This window comes from Rosa chinensis, chromosome 6 (genome assembly GCF_002994745.2).
Source record: "Rosa chinensis cultivar Old Blush chromosome 6, RchiOBHm-V2, whole genome shotgun sequence".
In the NCBI taxonomy this organism is placed as follows: domain Eukaryota; kingdom Viridiplantae; phylum Streptophyta; class Magnoliopsida; order Rosales; family Rosaceae; genus Rosa; species Rosa chinensis.
Genome location: NC_037093.1, coordinates 60,321,607 through 60,343,034, shown reverse-complemented (window position 1 = coordinate 60,343,034; position 21,428 = coordinate 60,321,607). Strand labels below are relative to the sequence as shown.

Below are 21,428 nucleotides of genomic sequence, written 5' to 3'. Positions count from 1 at the left end.
CTTGAGAAAGAGAAACAATACCAGTCAACCAGACCCACAATCGCCTCTGGATTTTCTATTCGTTTAGGTTTAACTTGTTTTTAAAAATCAAACGGCCTATTAGCTCAGCTGGTTAGAGCGTCGTGCTAATAACGCGAAGGTCGCAGGTTCGAGACCTGCATGGGCCAAATTGAAATGTTTTTATTTATTTATCTTTTGTTTTTCTCTAAAATTGGGTTGGGCTCCTCAGGCCAGAGATCGGGCCGGAAAACCGACTGGAACAATTTCTGGCCTAATAGTTGGAAAACCCCCCCAAACGCATATAAATGTTGGCTTAAACCCCCATATATTGTTATTTGGAACTGGGAATTGAGGTTGAGAATGAAAATTGCAGTGGAAGGTTGTATGCACGGTGACCTGGAGAACGTGTACAGAACCCTCCAACACATAGAAAAAGTTCACAACACCAAAATCGACCTCCTCCTCTGCTGCGGCGACTTTCAGGTTTCACAAATCTTGCCTTCCTCTTTTGAATTTTCTTTTTTTTTCTTCCGGTAATGAAAATATGAAAAATAATTTGAATGAATTTTTATAGGCTGTGAGGAATGAGAAGGATTTGGAGAGCTTGAGTGTGCCCCCCAAGTACCGTTCCATGAACTCCTTCTGGAAGTACTATGCCGGCGAGGAGATCGCTCCCTATCCCACCATATTCATCGGTGGCAATCACGAAGCTTGTAATTATCTGTGGGAACTGTGAGTATTCTTGTCCTCACTTCACTTGTGTGTTTCCGATTGCAGTGTCATTACTTGTTTATATTTGTATAGGTACTACGGTGGGTGGGCGGCACCTAATATATACTTCTTGGGGTTTGCTGGGGTAGTCAAGTTCGGAAACCTTCGCATTGGTGGCCTCTCTGGAATTTATAAGTCGCGAGACTATCGTTCAGGTTTGTTTGAGCTAGCTTATGTTTTTCTTTGTCGTGCCATTTCAGATTATTATTATTAGTTTTGAGTATCCATGGGTTTTTGAGCAGGACACTATGAGAGGCCTCCTTATAATGCAAATACCGTCAAGTCTGTATATCATGTTCGTGAGTATGATGTCCACAAACTCATGCAAGTTGAGGAACCAGTCGATATTTTTCTTTCACATGATTGGCCTCTTGGCATCACCGATTGTGGGGACTGGAAGCAACTTGTTCGATACAAACCTCATTTTGAGACTGAGGTAATTGCAACATGCCCTGGCCTCAGTTTGTAAATTTTGATTGCTAGTATGTATATTTTATTGCTTATGTCATTTATAATGTAATTAGGTTCGGGAAAGAACCCTGGGAAGTAAACCTGCTGCTCAATTGCTAGAAAAATTGAAACCACCCTATTGGTTTTCAGCTCATCTACACTGCAAATTTGCTGCTCGTGTTCAGCATGGGGAAGATGGTCCCGTGACGAATTTTCTTGCTCTTGATAAGTGTCTTCCTGGAAAGAAGTTTTTGCAGGTGTTTGGTGTGCTTTGATTCTTAGAATGTTGTTTATAGGATGTTCCTTGTAGTCAGCTAATGGTTTTGTTTGTTGGCATGGTTTTAAGGTTCTTGATATTGACTCAGAGCCAGGGCCGTACGAGATTCAGTATGATGAAGAATGGCTAGAAATAACTCGGAGGTTTAACCCTATTTTCCCTCTCACAATCAGGAGTGCAAATTTCAGGTGATTGCTTACTCAGGAATGTTATTGAGCATGCTACCAATAAGGGTCTTGGGTTGTGCTGACCATTCAAGCTTCCAAGCTCTCTGGTCTTTTCTACTTGTTAAAAGTAGCTGCTAAGTTTATTTCTATCTGTTAATCTAGGGGTGTACATATTGACAAGCAAGATTGTCGTCAATGGGTAAGGAGTAAGCTACAAGCAAGAGGTGCCCGACCTTTTGAATTCAGCCAGACAGCTCCATCTTATAATCCCTCTAATTCTGTCTCAAATGGTTCCTCGCCTGGTAGGAGTTTACTATGGGAATCATGTCTCCTTATTCTAATATCATGTTGAGTGCTGCTAAACCATAACATTTCGTGTTAATGTGTGTTTTTCTTTTGGTAGGGTATACTCGGAATCCTCAAACAGAATCTTTGTTGCAGTTTCTGGAACTCCCTTATCTTCTTGATGACATGTCAGAATCTTCAGAAGTATCCAGGAGTCCTTTTCCATCAAGCGATAGAGGTAAAAATTGGTTCTCTGTCCTTGAAATGATGGTTTAAAACTTTGCTGAGATTTTCTTAGAAGAATGTATTTGAGTCTCTGCAGTTTGTTGTTAAACACCATTTCCTTTAAAACATCCATAAAGGTTTCTATAAATTTCTTGAAGATGACAGCGAAGAGATTCCCATTGATGATGTGGATGAGTTGGAAGACCTTGCTGAAGAGGCTGGAGATGCTGAACATGAAGATGTATGAAGATCCAGTGTGGTGATCATCCTTGGTCAGAGACATCCTTTTCGCTCTGCAAGAGTTTAGCTGTTCTTTTTTTTTTGGTGGAACATGTAGCTTCTACTAGTTTCAAGATATTTGGGATTGAGTGTGTCTGACCAATGTGTTTAGGTTCTCTCTCAGTAAAGGGCGTATGTATTCTAATTTAATGTAAATGCCTGGATAGGTTGTTGTTCTTGCCTTCTGGCCTATTTTTTTTAGTCAAAACCCTTCCCGCCTTGTGCCTGTTCTTTTTTTCTTGTTCTGTTGATTGTAAAATATCTTTAATTCAGTTTCTAGTTTTTTCTTTTTTTGTCTTTCTTTCTTTCAGGAGTGAGTAAATCTTATACTATATTTGTCTCATAAGAACAAGAAGCATACCAAACATAGGGCGTAAATACTTACAGGCTTCAGTGCATTACATCGAAGAAGCATACCAAACATAGGGCATAAATACTTACAGGCTTTGGTGCATTACATCGAAAAGTCTTGGGCGGATCAAGGTCCACATGCACCATGAGTTAATTCCCGATACTGTTTATGATCAGTACCCGGAATTCATTGGTCCATATTAAAATTTTCCGCATTACATGTGTGAGAGGCAATATTAGGAGATTTGAAATGGGTTCTCACAGTTGATTTACAGTCACAAGTCACAGAGAAGTTGAGATTGTAAAATGACCATATACATGCTCACAACATATGCACACAATCATAAAAGGGATTAAGGCTTACCTTCAGCAATTACTGGCATGGATTCCATCTTATGCAACTGCAAACACAAACACTGAATATAGCCTTCTGTTACTTACCAACTTGCTTCTCAATGGACAGAACAATATGCAAAACGTCGGTAGTAATCAGGGACCAATTCATCTGTATATATAGGAGACTTAACCCTCAAGAAGCTTCCCATTAAAGCTATCCATATCGGTTTAGGTTTCCTAGTTAGATTCTTAATGTAACACTTCATTGTAATCTTTCTTGCAGACTAAGAATAGGATTACTTACCTTAATGAATAGATACACTGCTTCATTAAGTTACAAGTATTGATTTACTGTTTGTATCCATGTTAAACTAGGATTGATATTAAGCTAATCATCAATTACTTTATGATGATATGTGTTATGTCCATATTTGATCTTACAATCTCCCCCTTGGACTCACACATATCATGCTCGATGATTTGCGCCGGAGAACATCAAAACCTACTTAACTTACTGAAGTGCGCGCCAGATAACAAACTTAAATCGAAAATCCATTCCAACATGGTCAGATCACAGTTACTTATGCAGAGCAAGAAACAGTATACATTTTAACAAAAATGCAGAGTTTCAAAACCACAAACACAAGCTCCTGCAATCCACATATGTCAAACCAGAAGTGATACAATATATGTTAATGTGTATCAACAAGTAAACATATATTAGGTCCTACTTTATGTTTCTAAAACCAAAAACTCAAGCAAATTTACTGAACACTGATGGCTTAAAGATATTGCTTGAACCTTAACATCATGCTTCACATGATTTAAGCCATCTGATAGCAAGTATAACTTTAAACACAAAATCGATAATTTTCAGAACATTCAACAAAAACTGCAGTAATAACCAAAATCTGAAAATACCTCAAAATTTATTAATAATAAAATCTGTCATTACAAACAAGTTGTGATAAACAAAATAAAAGATCACAACTAAAACACAAGAACTCAAAAAACCTTAGAATTTTAAATGCTCCAACTGGACTAACTCTCTACTGAACCTAAGCATCTAAATTAGCTAAAATTCCAATGCTTGCTGTATGTTTCTGGAATGCTGCTACTGACAATGCCTTGGTGAAAGGATCTGCTAGCTGTGAATTTGTGTCAATACTCAAAACAGCTATTTCACCATGCTTTACTCTTTCTCTAACACTGTAATACTTTAGATCAATATGCTTGGAATTATTTGACCTTTTACTGTTCTTGCTAAAGAAAACTGCAGCCTCATTGTCACAATAAATTACAAGTGTTCCAGCCACAATGTGACTCAATACTTTGGTCTGCATGAGAAAATTCCTAATCCAAAGTCCTTCACACACAGTTTCATATACTGCAATAAATTCAGCTTGCATAGTAGAAGTTGAAACAAGTGTTTGTTTCATGGTTTTCCAAGCAATAGCACCTCCTGCAAGCAAGAACACATATCCACAAGTGGACTTCTTGGAGTCTGGATAATTCCCTGCAAAATCCGAGTCTGAGAATCCAATAAGTTTCAGATCCTGCACTTGCCTATAAACTAGCATGTGGCTTTTAGTTCTCTGCAGGTATCTCAACACTTTCTTCCCAGCTACCCAATGTTCATGGCCTGGATTAGATTGAAATCTTGACAAAATCCCTACTGCAAAAGACAAGTCTGGCCTAGTGCAGACTTGTGCATACATGAGACTTCCTACAAGTCTAGCATAAGGCTTTGACTCCATATTTTCCTTTTCAACATCACTATTGGGACTTTGCTTCTTAGTTAACTTATCTCCTTTGGACATGGGAACTTCTCCAGCTGCACACTTCTCCATACCAAATCTCTTTAAAACTTTGGTAATATAATTGTGTTGAGACAAACCAAGTAGTCTCTGTGCCCTATCTCTTTTAATCTCAATACCTAGTACATAGGATGCTTCTCCTAAGTCTTTCATGTCAAAATTCATTGACAGAAAACTCTTAGTATCTTTAAGCAATTTAATGTTACTGCTAGCCAAAAGTATATCATCCACATAGAGTACCAGAAAAATAAAATTGTTCCCAACAGTCTTCAAATAAACACACTCATCAACAAGATTTTCTGTAAATCCAAAAGTAGAAATCACAGAATCAAATTTCTTGTACCACTGTCTAGAAGCTTGTTTTAGGCCATAAATTGATTTTCTTAACTTACACACTAAGTTTTCACTTCCAGCTTGTACAAACCCTTCTGGCTGCCTCATATAAATCACTTCATCTAGTTCGCCATTCAAGAAAGCTGTTTTAACATCCATCTGGTGCAGCTCCATATCAAAATGAGCCACTAAAGCCATGATTATCCTAAACGAGTCTTTTGTAGAAACTGGAGAAAAAGTCTCAGTAAAGTCAATGCCCTCCTTCTGTGTAAAACCCTTGGCAACTAATCTTGCTTTATGTCTCTCTACATTGCCATTTGCATCTCTTTTGGTTTTGAAAACCCATTTACAACCTATAGGCTTCTGGTTGGGGTCAGGTTCAACTAATTCCCAAACTGCATTTTGACTCATGGAATTAATTTCTGCTTCCATTGCTAGCTGCCATTGATGAGATTCACTACTTTCAATGGCCTGATTAAATGTAGTTGGATCATTGTCCTCTGCACAGTCCATTTCAATTTCTGCTTCTTGTAGATAAACAATGTAGTCACTCTCTTCCCCCCATAAGTTGGTTTTCTTGCTCTCTGTGATCTTCTAGGTTGAGCTACTGGAGGATTTTGAGGTTCAGTTACTTGACCAGTTACGTGGTCAGTTACTTGGTCAGTGACATGGGCAGTGACTTGACCAGGTACAGTTACTTGGGTAGTTACATGGTCAGTGACATGGGCAGTGACATGGGCAGTGACTTGATCAGGTACAGTTACATGGTCAGTGACTTGGTCAGTTACTCGACCAGGGACAGTTACTTGGTCAGTGACATGGTCAGTCACTTGACCAGTTACTCGACCAGGGACAGTTACTTGGTCAGTGACATAGTCAGTTACGTGACCAGTGACATGATCAGTTACATCTTGTTCTAAAGGCAATGCTACACTTAAATTCTCATCTGACACAATTTCCTCAAAAACTGAGGTTAAATCCTCAAGGTTTGTATTGTGAACTTTTTCACTTAGAAACTTTACTTGATGTGTTTCAAAAATTCTAGGTGAATGATGAGCAGAATATAACTTATAGCCTTTAGATTTATCTGGATAACCTACAAAATAGCAACTAACAGTTTTGGGGTCAAGTTTATTCAAGCTTGGATTATAAATCCTAGCTTCTGCATGACATCCCCAAACATGACAGTGATGAAGACTAGGTTTCCTGCCACACCAAAGCTCAAAAGCAGTATTTTCTATGGCTTTGCTAGGTGTTCTGTTGCAAATATAATTTGCAGTTTTTAAAGCCTCACCCCACAGAAATTTAGGCAAACCAGTTGTACACATCATGCATCTAACCATGTTCAAAAGAGTCCTATTCTTTCTCTCTGCAACACCATTCTGTTGTGGATTATAGGGTGTTGTGTATTGAGCTTTAATTCCATTGTCTTGCAAAAACAAGGCAAATGGACCCTTTTGTTGGCCGGATTCAGTGTACTTTCCATAGAACTCTCCCCCTCTATCTGACCTTACTGTTTTGATTTTCTTTTCTAGTTGATTTTCTACCTCAGACTTAAAGATTTGAAAGGCTTTCAATGCTTGTGCCTTTTCTGAAAGTAGATAAATATAACTGTATCTAGAAAAGTCATCAATGAATGTGATAAAATACACATTCCCACAGATAGTTTGATGCCTAAATGGTCCACATATATCAGTGTGTATGAGTTCTAATAAATTTTGGCTTCTATATGCAGTCTTCTTTCTAGTATTAGTTATTTTTCCCTTAAAGCATTCAACACAGTCTGTTAGATCAGAAAAATCAAGTTCATTTAGGATGTTGTTTTTCACCAAAATTTTCAGTCTCTCTTTTGAAACATGGCCGAGTCTTCTATGCCATAAAAATGCAGACTTTTCATTTAGTTTGGTTCTTTTAACACCTGTTAAAGTGCTAGTACTGTTTGTGTTATCTTCAACAAGTAAAATTTCTTGTTGAGCCATTGAACAACTTAACTGTAAATAATCATTCGAGATAACACCAGAACCAATTTGAACAGAATTTTTAGAAATAAGAATTCCATTACTATCAATAACAAGTCTACAACCAGATTTTACTAAAAGAGAAACTGAAACCAAATTCCTTCTCATGGAAGGTACATAAAAAACATTATCCAAAACTAACAATTTTCCTAATCCTAGATCGAGCTTTAAGGTTCCAATAGCCTTGACTGCCACTCTCATGTCATTGCCTACACACAGGTTCACTTCATCACTTTTTGGGATTCTGCTCCTTATGAATCCCTGCAAAGAATTAGTAATATGAATAGGTGAGCCTGAATCTATCCACCAAGACTGTGGTTCAATATTTATAAGATTAATTTCTAAAGAAAAAACTGTATTAGAAAAAATCTTACCCTTTTTGGCTAACCAATTTTTATAGCCAGTGCAGTCCTTTTTCATGTGTCCTACTCTTTTGCAAAAGTAGCACTTGAACCTAAATGGCCTGTTTTCCTTGGCCACTGCAGCTGTTGAACTCTTAGTTATGGCTTTGGTAGGCTTGAGCTTATTCTGGGGCTTTTTCTTCTTAGGCTTCTCTATGAGATTTATGGCTGTAGCAGGTTCTTTTTCTTCCTTGATCCTAGCTTCCTCATCAACACAGATGGATATAAGTTCATCTAAAGTCCAGTTTCCCTTTTGAGAGTTGTAACTGGTCCTAAGATGACTAAAACTGTTAGGCAAGGAATGAAGTGCATAATGCACTACCTGCTCATCCCTAACCCCCATCAAGAGCTCCCTGAGTCTGCCATTTATATTGATCATCTTCATAATATGTTCTCTAACTCCCCTGAACCCATGTACTTCAAATCATGAAACTCCTTGGTTAGTCTAGCTGCTTCTGCCTTTTCACTTTCTTTAAACTTAGCACCTATGAGTTCCAGAAAATCTGATGCTAGCTCAGGTTCTTCTATACTTCCCCTGACAGTCTTGGACACAGAGGTACGAATGAGATTCTTAGCCATTCTATTGGATCTATGCCACTTCTTGTAAAGGTCAGTTTCTTTCTTGGTGCTCTTTTCATTCAACTCTATAGGCTTATCCTCAGTAAAGCAATAGTCTATATTCTCATGCATTCCCATATAGTTTTCTACAGAATCTAGCCAAGCTCTATAGTTGGTTCCAGTTAGCATCAAGACACTGTTCAAGTTCATGTAAGAGTTACCTAAGGAGCAAAACAAAAATTCGTGTGAGTTCTCAATTTGTAAAGAAAATAACTTTAAGTTTTCTGTGTTTTATTTAGCTTTAAGCAACCAAAACAAGAACATACAGAAAACCTAAACAATCCATACTTGCATTCATATCAGTCCATAACCAAAAATAATGTTAAGCAACACTTTTGAGCAGAAGCATAACATCCTGGAGTTCTTTATCAATATACCATGTTCAATGAAAACAAGTTATCCAAAGAAATTTATCCACATCTTTAGACAGAAGAAAAATTTCTAAGTATCCGTATTTATTTTCATCAAGCACGCATATTGCTGTTTTGTATTCTAAAACCATACTTGACCACTTCTTTGGAAGATAAAACTGAAGCATAGTTTTAAAACACAAAACACAATTTCAGTTTTGTTATTCGATCAGTTACTTGATTAGTTACCTGACCAGTTACTTGGTCAGTGACCTGGCCAGTTACATGGTCAGTGACCTGGCCAGTTACATGGTCAGTGACCTGGCCAGTTACATGGTCAGTGACCTGACCAGTTACATGGTCAGTGACCTGACCAGTTACTTGGTCAGTGACCCGACCAGTTACATGGTCAGTGACCTGACTAGTTGGTCAGTTACCTGATCATCGTTTTCTGCCAACATCAATGAAGAATGCTTTGTGCATCATAATCACTTATGCCAACAGAAAACCACAAAACCCATGAGCTTTTAACTTTATATTCTACCCAGATTCATCCTTGTAAGAAAATTAAGCTCTCATATCTGTCAATTTTAATAATGTGTAAAAAATTCTGGGAGATTTTTGTTCTTCATGCAATTTTTACACAATCACAGATACAATACCATATCATCAATCAATTCAACATGCATATTCAAGCATAACCAAAATTGATTTGATTCCAAGAAACCACAGAACAATCAAGAAATTGTAAATTTCATCCGGTCACCATCTACTCTAACCTAACGCACGCCGGGAATGCAACTAGTGTTCTTGTGCACAATCAAAAATTCAATTATCATGCTATGAATCGAAATCAATTTCACAGAAAAACCTGTTTTTGCTTTTTCCCCAATTTGCTGCTAAAAATCACAGCGGAAGCGTGAACTTGATATTTAACCAGATGCAGCAATTGACTTAAGTAACTTACCTTGGTCAGTTACATGACCAGTTACATGGTCAGTTACCTGATCAGTGACTTGGTCCGTAAAGCAAAAACCTTTTTTTTTTTTTTTTTTTTTTTTTTGTGTTTGTTTTGCAAAACCCTAAAACGATTTTGATACTTGTGAGCCTATGCTCTGATACCAATTGTAAAATGACCATATACATGCTCACAACATATGCACACAATCATAAAAGGGATTAAGGCTTACCTTCAGCAATTACTGGCATGGATTCCATCTTATGCAACTGCAAACACAAACACTGAATATAGCCTTCTGTTACTTACCAACTTGCTTCTCAATGGACAGAACAATATGCAAAACGTCGGTAGTAATCAGGGACCAATTCATCTGTATATATAGGAGACTTAACCCTCAAGAAGCTTCCCATTAAAGCTATCCATATCGGTTTAGGTTTCCTAGTTAGATTCTTAATGTAACACTTCATTGTAATCTTTCTTGCAGACTAAGAATAGGATTACTTACCTTAATGAATAGATACACTGCTTCATTAAGTTACAAGTATTGATTTACTGTTTGTATCCATGTTAAACTAGGATTGATATTAAGCTAATCATCAATTACTTTATGATGATATGTGTTATGTCCATATTTGATCTTACAGAGATGTCTTGAATGCTGCGTTCATGGAGCTAAACAAAATCCTATTCATTTTCTTTTTCTTGGTGGGATGAGTAATTTCTTTCATAAGTCCTCCATCTACCTCCTGACACTACCAAACCACATGAATGCAGCTTTTAATGGACGTGTATTAATGTATTTAGCGACCTCCCTTATTTATCTCTCTGCCCTGAGGCCCTGACAAGATTCATCTCTGGAATGGTATTAGGCTCCATGAAAACTAACCCACTATGGAGAAAAGACCAACAGCCTTCTCTTATACACATAAAATCCTCTTGTTTGTGTGGTTATGTCAGGCTTCCTGTGCAAGTGCAGACCTCACATTGAATTTCTACTCAACTTCATGCCCTTCTGCTGAGCTTGTGGTCAGAAACACAGTCAGATCAGCTTCAAACATGGACCCTACTGTCCCGGGGAAGCTCCTACGCTTACTCTTCCATGACTGCTTTGTGGAGGTAAACGGTCCTGCCTTAACATAGAGCTTCTTCTTCTTAGATGCATTCTAGTATTTAGATGTCTTTAAACTAAATTATCTTCTCTTAATATTGGTTTATGCCTGATTTATTGATTATTGGAATTCATTTACAGGGTTGTGATGCCTCTGTGCTTCTACAAGGAAATGGAACTGAGAGAAGCGATCCAGCAAACCAATCTCTGGGAGGGTTTTCAGTTATTGATTCAGCAAAAAGACTGCTTGAAATTTTCTGTCCAGGAACTGTTTCTTGTGCTGACATTGTTGCTTTGGCTGCTAGAGATGCTGTTGAACTTGTTAGATCCCCCCTCACTAATTAGGTGTTCTGTTAAATCATTTCATCGCTATATTTCTCTATTGATCTTTTGCTAATTGGATGTCGATTGTGATGACTGGAAAACAGACGGGAGGACCCGTGGTTCATATTCCAACTGGTAGGCGAGATGGGAAGGTTTCATCAGCTTCAAATGTCAGGCCTAATATTGTAGATACAAGCTTTACAATGACTGAGATGATAAAGCTCTTCTCTTCTAAAGGCTTGTCTTTGGAGGACCTTGTAACCCTCTCAGGTAGGTACATCTTAAACTCTAAACTCGAAAGTAAAATTTGGGGATTATTCCTCCATGCAGTGTACATTATAAGGTATAGCTTCATTTTCTGTAATACATGCATATGCAACCTCTCATTTTTAGTTGGAAATATTGTGGCCAAGTCTTTTTCAAGCGTACTTGGCTGCCGTTTATGGCAACCATTAACAAGCACTATTCTATTCTTAGTTCATATTCATACATACTGATGTTTTCACACTACAGGAGCTCACACTATAGGAGCAGCTCATTGCAGTGCATTCAGTGACCGGTTCCAAGAAGACTCGAAAGGAAAATTCACATTCATTGACACATCTTTAGACAACGGCTATGCAGAGAAGCTCATGAAACAGTGCCCTCCAGGCGCAAATCCATCTATAACAGTCCAAAATGATCCTGAAACTTCCTTTGTGTTTGATAATCATTACTACGGCAATCTCTTGGCCCACAGAGGGCTGTTTCAATCAGATTCTGTCCTGTTCACTGACAGTAGATCAAGCAAACAAGTGAAGAATTTTGCAGAAGACCAAGTTGGATTTTTTGAGAGTTGGGTTCAGTCATTCTTGAAGCTTACTAGCATTCATGTTAAGACAGGTGATGAAGGGGAAATTCGAGCATTTTGTCCTACAGCTAATGCATGAATTAGGGATAGTAAATTTAAAGTGTTACTTTGATATGCATATGGTTAGATTGTATTGTCCATTAGAGGGGTTTTTCTGCATTGTTTGCTTTTTCTGGCACTCCTTTCACAAGACCAGTATAAAATGTCCTTTGTCATGCGAGGAGAGAGAGAAAATTGAAATGGTTGCTATCTATCATAGGGAACAAAGAATATGAGAGAAACCCAGGACACCCAGCCGGTACTTCTACCTGAAATGCGTAAAGTTTGGTGCTTTGAGGTTGAAGATGTAAAGGGTTCTCAGAGATGGAGGGGTGGGTTCACAGGCCACTCGTTTATTGTATATTTCTTATTTGCCCAAAATAATTGAGACAGTGAGCAGTCATGTTTATCAATTGTATAATTTGGTTTTTTTTTTTTCTTTGTCATTTGATGACCACGAAATCTATAATTTAAGCAAGAAACATAAGTGAGTTGAGATTAAAAAAATCCATCCTTGGTTTTGTTGCCACTTAGCTATGTGGTTCCATAAAATGAATATAGGGAATATGGCAGGCTCACTATTTATTAATCTTTAAAACACAAATTCAATACCTTACAAGTCTTTCATTTTAATTTCATCGTTTTTCTTTCTTGCTCATCACCCCTCTTACATCTCTCTCTCTCTCTCTCTCTCTCTCTCTCTCTCTCTCTCTCTCTCTGAAGAAATTTCCTCCCAATTCTTCTTAATGAGGAAATAACGAGAAATTTTAAATGCACACACTTAATCACTTAATACAGATCCCTATTATTTTATATTTTAAATTAGATTTTATAGGTATGTTAAATGACCAAAACAGACATCTATGCATTAGAAGAAGAAAAAATAGTCATATTTTCATTATATTAAACTATTTATGCTTAAATTGTTAGATAAACACAACAAATTTCTATACATAGCCTCCTAATTTAATACAAGAATAAAGTTAGAAACTATCTAATTTAATTTTTCCTTATATAAATTGTAATTAAATGAGGTTAGAAACCATAATATTTAGAATTTCAAAATCAATGACATTAAATGTTTTTAATTAAAACAGATCCCATTTTTTAGGTAATTTCCTTTTTTTAATCTAAGAGATACGATTAATCTATTTATTTTCTAATATAAAACATCACGGGTGAAAAAACTTTATAATTGTTAATTTGTTTTATTAGAATATACTAATCATATTGACGAAGTGGTGTTAGCTTAGTGGTTAGAGCACCCACTACCTATGTACGAAGTCATGGGTTCGAGTCACCATGGGGGCATGAGTGAAAACCTTTGATCCTCTTTTATTAAAGAAAGAAAAAAAAAAGAAAAAAAAATACTAATCATATTAAATAGTAGCCTTAATAGAACCCTTTGGGTTCGTGCTTCTGCGATGCAGTGGATTAGTCTGGCTTTCGCCGCAATGTAGGTGCAGATGTCCTGGCACTGGGATACCACTGCATGGGTGTGTGAGTTACTAACAGCTAACTACCCGATCAAAAAAAAAAATAATAGCCTTAATATAGTCAAATTATAGGATATTTCATGATTTTTTAGATTAAAGATATTTTAGCTTGGGTTGTGTATTTAGTAAAATATTATAATGAAAAATTAAATAAGTGGTGTATTAAGTATGGAATGTATATTACTATATTAAGTAATTAGGGGTGTGTATTTAAAACTTCTCCAGACGATAAATGTTACTAAACAAAGCACATGCATGTGCATGGATCATACAGGCGCAACGTACTACTTGACATCCGTCATTCAGTGATCCGTTTGCTTAACTCATTAATTACAGTTGCAGTGATGGATCACATTGATCTTAATTTCCGTAGAGCGATATTGATGGATGAAGCACAGCAATCCAAAATCAAGCATGTATAATCCACAAATTAAGGAATCTTGTATTCTCGTACCATATATGTTGAGAAAATTGATATATGAATTCTGTGAGCGATGAAGAAACACAGAGAAAAATGAGGTTTGGTCCTAGTAATCAACTCAGAGATTACAGACAGGGCCGACCTTGGGCCTACATCCTCCAATTCAAGGGGCCCCATATTTTTATAAAGGTATTAGACTCCAAACACACTCTATGAGTGTGGATAATTATGTGAGAAATTATTTAACAGAATGTGGAGAAAATTGCTGCACATATTTTGTTTTTGATTATTATTTTTTTTGTTAAATTTCTTTTGTTTTTCCTTTTATTTGTGAATTGACCCGTTTATCTTTCTCAAATATTTCAGTTAAAATGTTTTTTAATATTTGAGGGATATTTTAGTAAAATATTCTCTTCTCTTAATAATAGTATAGATATATAATATTTTGTGTTAACATTTATATCTTGGATGCTTTTGTTGTAGTGGTAAATGGCTGATGTGGCCCTGAAAATATCAAGTTTCGATTCCCACCTTGGTGGTTTCGTTTTTCACTATTTATTTTTTGTTCTTTCTTTTATTTGGTCATTCATATGCCTTTTTAACCCTTCTTACGGTCTTACCTTTTCTTTTTACTTTTTTATTATTTTATTTTTGCATTTGAAGTTGTTTATACTTTAAATTCATATGCTTTTTTACCTTTATTTTTTAGGTTTTTGACACCCAATTTCTTTTTTAAATTTTATTTTATATGATTTTTTATTTTTCTTGGTTATATTTTTACTTTTAAGTAGTTATATTCTAAGTTTCATGCGGAGGCCGGAGGCCTTAATTCAATTGTTTGCCTCAGGCCTCTCAAAAGTCAGGGCCAACCCTAATTACAGAACCTGTCAAGTGAGCTTATATTGCTCCCTATTCTCTTTCCAGCAATTTGAAGATCTCTTTCTTTCTCTTTCCAAATTTGGATACGTATCATGATCATGTGATACACAGCGAGCGATGTAAAGTAAGTTTTCCAGTTAATTAATTAATTAGTTGTCAATTTTTGTTTTTTTTTGTTTTGTTTTTTGTTTTGGACAAGAGTTAGTTGTCAATTAGTGAATCAGAGTTTGCACGTATCCGTCCTATCCAAAATATCCTCTAGATTGAAGGGGCATCCGGCCATGTGCAATCACACCGGCCGACCAAGAAATAAGCGCGTGAAGACAGCCTAAAAGTGTGAATACATACCACGAAAATTAATCCATTTTTATGTCGTTTGGAAACTTCTAAAGAAACCAAAGGACTAATTTAGCTAAGCTGAGCCGCGCCATGACAGAAATGCCTTGTCTTTTCCTTCTATCTTTTCCCATTCTAAGCTAGCTCGCTAGGTAGCCCCAAATATTGATTCTCGATCTGTCTCTCTCTAAAACGTACTGGCATGCATGGAGAGGATCCCTCCAGCTACGTATCACTACATGTCTTCTCCTCGACTTTTCTTTGGCGTTTAATTTGCACACTAAACTAGCACTACATGCAGCTCGATCATATATGACATGTTAGTTCCTCTTGATCAAGTAATTTTATTACTTGGGCTTGTTTCAGTGTATGGACGTACAGATAAAAGAGCAATATATAAATTCATAGTCTATTTTGATTTTAGCATATATAGGACTTGAGACCTGGCTATGTAATGGGTTGCTAAGATTGTCTACGGATCAAGAACCTAGCTGCAGATGATTTGAACTATCTGACCTAACCTTATCACCCTGTTTTTTTTTTTTCTCTAATGGGGAGCACACTGCAGTACTGCACTACCTAAGTGGATCTGAGAATGGAAAAGTATTGAGGCATGCGTGAGAAAATGGGAAATGAAGCCAATGGATCAAAAGTTTGGCAACAAACAAGAAAGAAAGCCTATCAAATTCAAGTCTTGCTTCTTGTTGCTGATTGACAGTTAACCCATCATAATCTTCTTCTGGGTGTTCTAACCACACTCCATCACTAGAACTCGCGTGCCCCACACACACCCAACAAGATTCTAATCCTCGTCGCTCTCTTTTCGATAAGGATTCCAGCTGCTATTATTTTCAATTATACTCGATAGCCGCAACAATTGTTCAATTCGTGATGGTGATCGATCTTCAACTAATTAACTAAACAGAGAGACAACTGTATACATATATCTGCTGGACCAAGCTTGCTGGCCGCCCACATTCGGTTCAAGCAGGCAAACGCATTATCATGACTGACAGTGATGTCTTGATTCATCTCAAGTCTCATGAAATAGCACATAATTTAGCATTTGCTTTATAACAAGAAGAAACTAAACGTGGTAAAAAAAAATTCAGACAATCAACGCCTTTATTTTTTTCCATAGAGAAATTCATAATTTTTAAGTTTAGAATGTCATACAATGTAATTCATGTTTAGAACATTTTCATTTAAATTCTATCTTTTCTTCCTTCATCCAAACACATCATTAACTTAATCACATGTTGCATGAGATGCGAGATTTTAATCAAAATGGATCCGGCCTATATAAGTGAACTTCCCACTATTTATTTTGTTGTTCTTTTTTCAATGCGAGTTTCTTTTTACTATTTTTTTCGCTATCCTATACTAGACTGTCTAAAATGATTCACAGCGAAAGTATGTGATGAGACCATGTAGCAACGCTGACACACTCTTTCTTTTTTGTTATGCACCGTTGGGAAACCAAATAGTTTTTATTGCTTTTCGAAAAATTCTTATATGCACCGACGGTGCAAGTAAACTAACAAATTCAGCATATCTTAGCCATTGATATTTATAGATAATTTTCTCAATAAGCTAAAAAATATATTTAATGTTATCCAGCTTTTCACTCCTATTTGTGTAAATTCACGTCAGTGCACCAAATATTATTTCTTTTTTTTCTAGGGTTGGATTGCTAGAGTGGACCTTGCCTTGTTGAGTACGTTTGTTGTGACTAGTGGGCTGGTGGGCTTGGGTTGGTGGGTAGCCACTTGAAACCTAATGTTTTATTGGAGCTAAAACCTAAAAGTAACATCACTTTTAATTTGAGCAGTAAAAGCATGAGAGATTTGACATGATTCCATGATTTCCATCGCCCTCTCCTTCCAGCATGTCTCCACTGAAACTCAAGTGCGGAATAATTAACTTCAGAGAATCCATTATTGATTTGCTTCTCTTTCAAGTGTGAAAGGAGAACCCAAAAATCTCGTCTCTGACAACGACATAGTATAAAAATCATTTTGGTAATTGGTGGGCTGATGGGCCCTGATCGTTTCTAGTCCTGTGAACTTTGAAATCTTATTCTACCTTCATTTCTAATCATGATGTATATTGTTGAACAATTCTTTCACCAAAAATCTTCAAATACTAATATTTCATTTCATTTGATAAGATGAATTATGAGATCGAGCGGGTTTCAATGTATGCATAATTTTTTCGAATCTCGTTAAATCAGTGTGCACTCCTTAAAATTTAGATAGTAAAAGTAAAAAATAAAAAAATTTAATTTTCCATACAAAATTTCTCGTGCAATCAGTTGCTATATTACTATGCAGCTACATTTTTGTCTAATACAGTAATACCGAATCAATCAATAGCTAAATCGTGGGTCTTGCATTTTCATAAGAGAAATTCTTAGGTGGGGGTTTCCCCACCACGTGGCTTTAGGGCCACTCAATCAATTAAAATAAAGAATTTTTAATTTTTGTTCAAAACTACCCCTACTCTCTAAATGTACAATACTCAGAAGACCCCCTACTTGGCAGTGATTAGTCTGTGGCGGTGCGGGTGCCCCACGCGCAAGTCTTTCTCTTTTGATAATGTTATGGAAGGTGCATTATTTTTGGTGTCATGGTAATGGGTGACGTGTAAGAATTGAGAACCTTAACGTACATGTCCAATTAGCTTATAATAATGGCTATAAGAGCGTGCTTGCTTCTTGCAGCAGCTAGCCAGCAACTATCATACTGAGTTAAGGCCGGAATAGACTACCATGGCAACTCCCAGTGTTCATTCTAGCTGCTCCTTCCTCGCGAACAAGTACTTGATTTCTTTTTGTGTATTTGTTTGCGTTAATATTCTCTCTTCTCTGGACAAGGGCTTCGCTTTGAGTACTCATCACACAGATGTTCAACTTAGCTCTCTACTACCAGCATCGACCTGCAGCTCCTCTACCAGAGGTGCTCTCTCTCTCTCTCTCTCTCTCTCTCTGATCGATGAAAGGTTCAATACTAGTACTTACCTCTTGATAAACAGTTTATAAACTTAGGAACTAATAAGCAATCAAGTTTTTGGCAAGGGAGATAGCTTTAAACACGATATAAGAGATAGTAACTGAACTGAATAAAATAAGAATATTCATTTATTCTTGACGACCTAAATTCACCTTGATCATTGTTTGCATATGGTTTGTACGATGTAGAAGCAAGTGTTTATTAATCCAATCCAAAGAACTAGGATGGATTGATTTACCGAGTCATAATTAGCGACAGAAATACTGTGTTTCTGACATGCTTGCTAATGTGTGTGTGTGTGTACTGGTATTTGGATGTCTTAGTAACTTAATTTATTGGATAGTTCTTCTTGCTGCGAAATTCTTTTAATATTTTTTGTATATACTGCTGTGATCTTCTTCGTTTTTTGGCTCTTTGGCGTCCATTTTCATCAAAGAATATTAACAGCCTGATTTATTGCAGTAAACTATTCTTGTCTATGTATGAGTCGAAAGTTTTTTTCTCTCCAGAAAGTGTGTATGATAACTGATCGATGAGCTAAACATAACCACGATCCTTAATGAAACTTAATCTGACACAATCATATAATTGAATTCGACTACAATTGCCCAACTACAGAGTAGATCGAGAAAGAGGTCGACGCACAAAAGGATGAGATAAAGACATGCATGTGACTTTAGAGTTCCTTGAACCCCCACAATTGGGAGAGTTACATGATGATTTCTTTTTGGAAGCTTATATTCATCAATTTGTTAAGTTGTTTTGGTCGTCATTTGGTGACTACTGGCCCCATATGTAAGCAGGTACGACACAAATTGCCAGCAGACATGCCACTAATTAATCATGCTACTGCCTAGCTAGCTTGATCAGCTACTATACCCACAAATACCAAATTCTAATATTCTATTTATATTATCATTATTAAAGATTAACCACAACGTAACGCATGTCGTATATAATTAGTGCATATATGAAAGGGAAATAATCTGCTTTCTATCACCAGGTCTTGATAAGAAGAAGGCATCACTTAAAGTGGTACACAGGCATGGTCCATGCTCTAAGAAGTCCAAGCCTAACCAATACAAGACCACAACTCCAACTCACACTCAGATCCTCCAGCAGGACCAAGCCAGAGTCGACTCAATCCACGCCCGGAAGGGTGACAACCTAAGGCAAACCGACACATCCATCCCCGCCAAGTCCGGCAGCGTAGTGGGCTCGGGAAACTACATTGTGACCGTGGGCTTGGGCTCACCCGCAAAACAACTCTCGCTCATATTCGACACCGGGAGCGACCTTACTTGGACTCAGTGTCGGCCTTGTGTCAAGTCTTGTTACAAACAGAAGGAGCCCATCTTTGACCCATCCCTCTCCAAATCGTATACCAACATTTCCTGTAATTCACCAGTCTGCTCTCTACTCACATCAGCCACAGGTAACGTACAACACAGCCACAGGAAAAGGGAGAGGTTTTAGTGAGGATATTAAAATGAGGATTCAACGGTTGGATAAGTGGTTTCAATTTTATTTGAATATTAATTGTACATCACACATATCATCTAACCGTTGATTTAAAAGTCCTTATGAAATTCTCATTTTACGGTCCTCACTAGAGCCTCGCCCCTTCATATCATGCATATAACTGATTTGTGATCGACCATCGATGCAGGTAATACACCTGGTTGCTCAAGCGGCACATCAACTTGCATATACGGCATACAATACGGAGATAACTCCTTCTCCGTGGGATACTTTAGCAAAGAAAGGTTGACACTAACGTCAACTGACTATTTCGACGGGTTTCTCTTTGGTTGTGGCCAAAACAATCAAGGCCTTTTTGGCGGGTCTGCAGGGTTATTGGGCTTGGGCCGCAACAAAATCTCCCTTGTCGAACAGAGCGCGCAAAAGTACAGCCGCTTCTTCTCCTACTGCCTACCCTCAACTTCCAGCGCCACCGGTTACCTCAGCTTCGGAAAAGGCGGCGGACCCTCCAACGCCGTCAAGTTCACGCCGCTATCCACTGTATCTGAAGGTGGGTCCTTTTACGGCCTGGATGTCGTTGGAATCAATGTCGGCGGACGTCGGGTATCGATTCCCGCTTCAGTTTTTTCGTCCTCAGGGACGATCATCGACTCAGGGACGGTGATAACGCGGCTTCCGGCAACAGCGTATAGCGCTTTGAGGGATGCGTTTAAGCAAGGAATGAAAAGCTATCCACAAGCTGAGAAGCTTTCGATACTGGACACGTGCTACGACCTGAGTGGGAGCAGCACGGTGTCGTATCCCAAAATAGCGTTCGCTTTCAGCGGTGGGTTGACGTTGGATTTGGACGCGACGGGCATATTTTATGTGGCCAGTGCTTCGCAGGTGTGCTTGGCGTTCGCTGGGAACAGCGATGACAGTGACATTGCCATATTTGGGAATGTTCAACAGAAACGGTTACAGGTGGTGTATGACGTCGCTGGTGGAAAGGTTGGATTTGCCCCTGCCGGTTGCCCCTGATGAATCGTAATCAAATTATGTGTTATTATTGCTTAGGCTGGCTTAATTAATAACAACCTGATTAAGCCAGCTACGTAAGTTTGATTTAAAGCATTGCTGATTGAAAGATCGTCGATGGATAGATAGTTTGGAAGAAAGTTGTGCATAAATAAGGTATAATATATAGGGAACTCTCCTTGCTTTGTTTTGGGCTTGAATGTTGTTGTTCATTGAGCCCTTTGACAAATGAAGATATTCCCAAGTGTCATTATTGTCATGTTGGTAGTCATCCAAGATAGTTGAACAAAAAAGTGTATCAAGCTGCTGGTAGTTTTTTAAGAGAATTTGGGTGTCAATCCATTAATATCAAAGTAGATAACATTACAAAGAACAACTCACCCAAAAGGAGGGCTACGACAAGAGTGAGACATCCTTAACCCTATGCCGAAACTAAATGAAATAATATAATTAGGCAACCTAAAATGTAACATCATCCTAAGATTAAAACCAAAGCCAGTAACCTGGACACTACTAGAGGAAGCACCGGAATGAAACCAAGCACTAACCCTAATTTATTTCTTGAAACCCTTGGAGGCTAACCCTAATGAACAATGCTAGCTTAAAAACTTAAAAAATAGATTAAAAAACCCTAAAGGACTGAGCCTAAACCAAGCAGGTCCAACCCCTAGCCTAGTAACATGGAAGCCAAGTTTGAGGCCCAATACACCGCCTCAAGAACACAAACCCTACCAGTAGCCGCCAAGACTCCAGCTGCCTGCCATCACCGCTTGCACACTGTGTCCAACCCAATCCGGAAGCACGAGGAGCCACTTCCCTCCGCCTA

The 21,428-nt window shown here is 37.7% G+C and overlaps 3 protein-coding genes and 1 non-coding gene across 4 annotated transcripts; all 4 read left to right on the top strand.

Annotated features, from left to right (window-relative positions):
- Positions 1 to 93: 93 nt before the first annotated feature.
- Positions 94 to 167, top strand: TRNAI-AAU. Its single transcript has one exon. It is a non-coding gene; the product is annotated as a tRNA-Ile (tRNA).
- A 49-nt stretch (positions 168 to 216) lies between these two features.
- LOC112168739 (lariat debranching enzyme) lies at positions 217 to 2,726 on the top strand. The gene is made up of 9 exons (XM_024305640.2): positions 217 to 483; positions 575 to 732; positions 805 to 926; positions 1,014 to 1,207; positions 1,296 to 1,478; positions 1,568 to 1,686; positions 1,828 to 1,967; positions 2,069 to 2,188; positions 2,334 to 2,726. Exons 1-9 carry the CDS (start codon positions 361 to 363, stop codon positions 2,420 to 2,422), a joined length of 1,248 nt encoding a protein of 415 aa, XP_024161408.1. The 5' UTR covers positions 217 to 360; the 3' UTR covers positions 2,423 to 2,726.
- A 7,581-nt stretch (positions 2,727 to 10,307) lies between these two features.
- Positions 10,308 to 12,393, top strand: LOC112168740 (peroxidase 46). Its single transcript, XM_024305643.2, has 4 exons — positions 10,308 to 10,755; positions 10,889 to 11,068; positions 11,176 to 11,341; positions 11,585 to 12,393. The coding sequence occupies exons 1-4, from the start codon at positions 10,531 to 10,533 to the stop codon at positions 11,998 to 12,000; spliced, it is 987 nt and encodes a 328-aa protein (XP_024161411.1). The 5' UTR covers positions 10,308 to 10,530; the 3' UTR covers positions 12,001 to 12,393.
- A 5,366-nt stretch (positions 12,394 to 17,759) lies between these two features.
- Positions 17,760 to 20,904, top strand: LOC112168736 (aspartyl protease family protein At5g10770). Its single transcript, XM_024305638.2, has 3 exons — positions 17,760 to 18,049; positions 19,107 to 19,538; positions 19,773 to 20,904. The coding sequence occupies exons 1-3, from the start codon at positions 17,863 to 17,865 to the stop codon at positions 20,603 to 20,605; spliced, it is 1,452 nt and encodes a 483-aa protein (XP_024161406.1). The 5' UTR covers positions 17,760 to 17,862; the 3' UTR covers positions 20,606 to 20,904.
- The last annotated feature ends 524 nt before the right edge of the window (positions 20,905 to 21,428 follow it).

Bases quoted from the DNA above. Each gene is read 5' to 3' on its own strand.
- LOC112168739 (XM_024305640.2), top strand. From the start codon at position 361: ATGAAAATTGCAGTGGAAGGTTGTATGCACGGTGACCTGGAGAACGTG. The intron at 484-574 runs GTTTCACAAATC...GAATTTTTATAG, and splicing joins TCTGCTGCGGCGACTTTCAG to GCTGTGAGGAATGAGAAGGA. The intron at 1,687-1,827 runs GTGATTGCTTAC...CTGTTAATCTAG, and splicing joins ATCAGGAGTGCAAATTTCAG to GGGTGTACATATTGACAAGC.
- LOC112168740 (XM_024305643.2), top strand. From the start codon at position 10,531: ATGGAGAAAAGACCAACAGCCTTCTCTTATACACATAAAATCCTCTTG. The intron at 10,756-10,888 runs GTAAACGGTCCT...ATTCATTTACAG, and splicing joins TCCATGACTGCTTTGTGGAG to GGTTGTGATGCCTCTGTGCT. The intron at 11,342-11,584 runs GTAGGTACATCT...TTCACACTACAG, and splicing joins GGACCTTGTAACCCTCTCAG to GAGCTCACACTATAGGAGCA.
- LOC112168736 (XM_024305638.2), top strand. From the start codon at position 17,863: ATGGCAACTCCCAGTGTTCATTCTAGCTGCTCCTTCCTCGCGAACAAG. The intron at 18,050-19,106 runs GTGCTCTCTCTC...TTCTATCACCAG, and splicing joins CTGCAGCTCCTCTACCAGAG to GTCTTGATAAGAAGAAGGCA. The intron at 19,539-19,772 runs GTAACGTACAAC...CCATCGATGCAG, and splicing joins TCTACTCACATCAGCCACAG to GTAATACACCTGGTTGCTCA.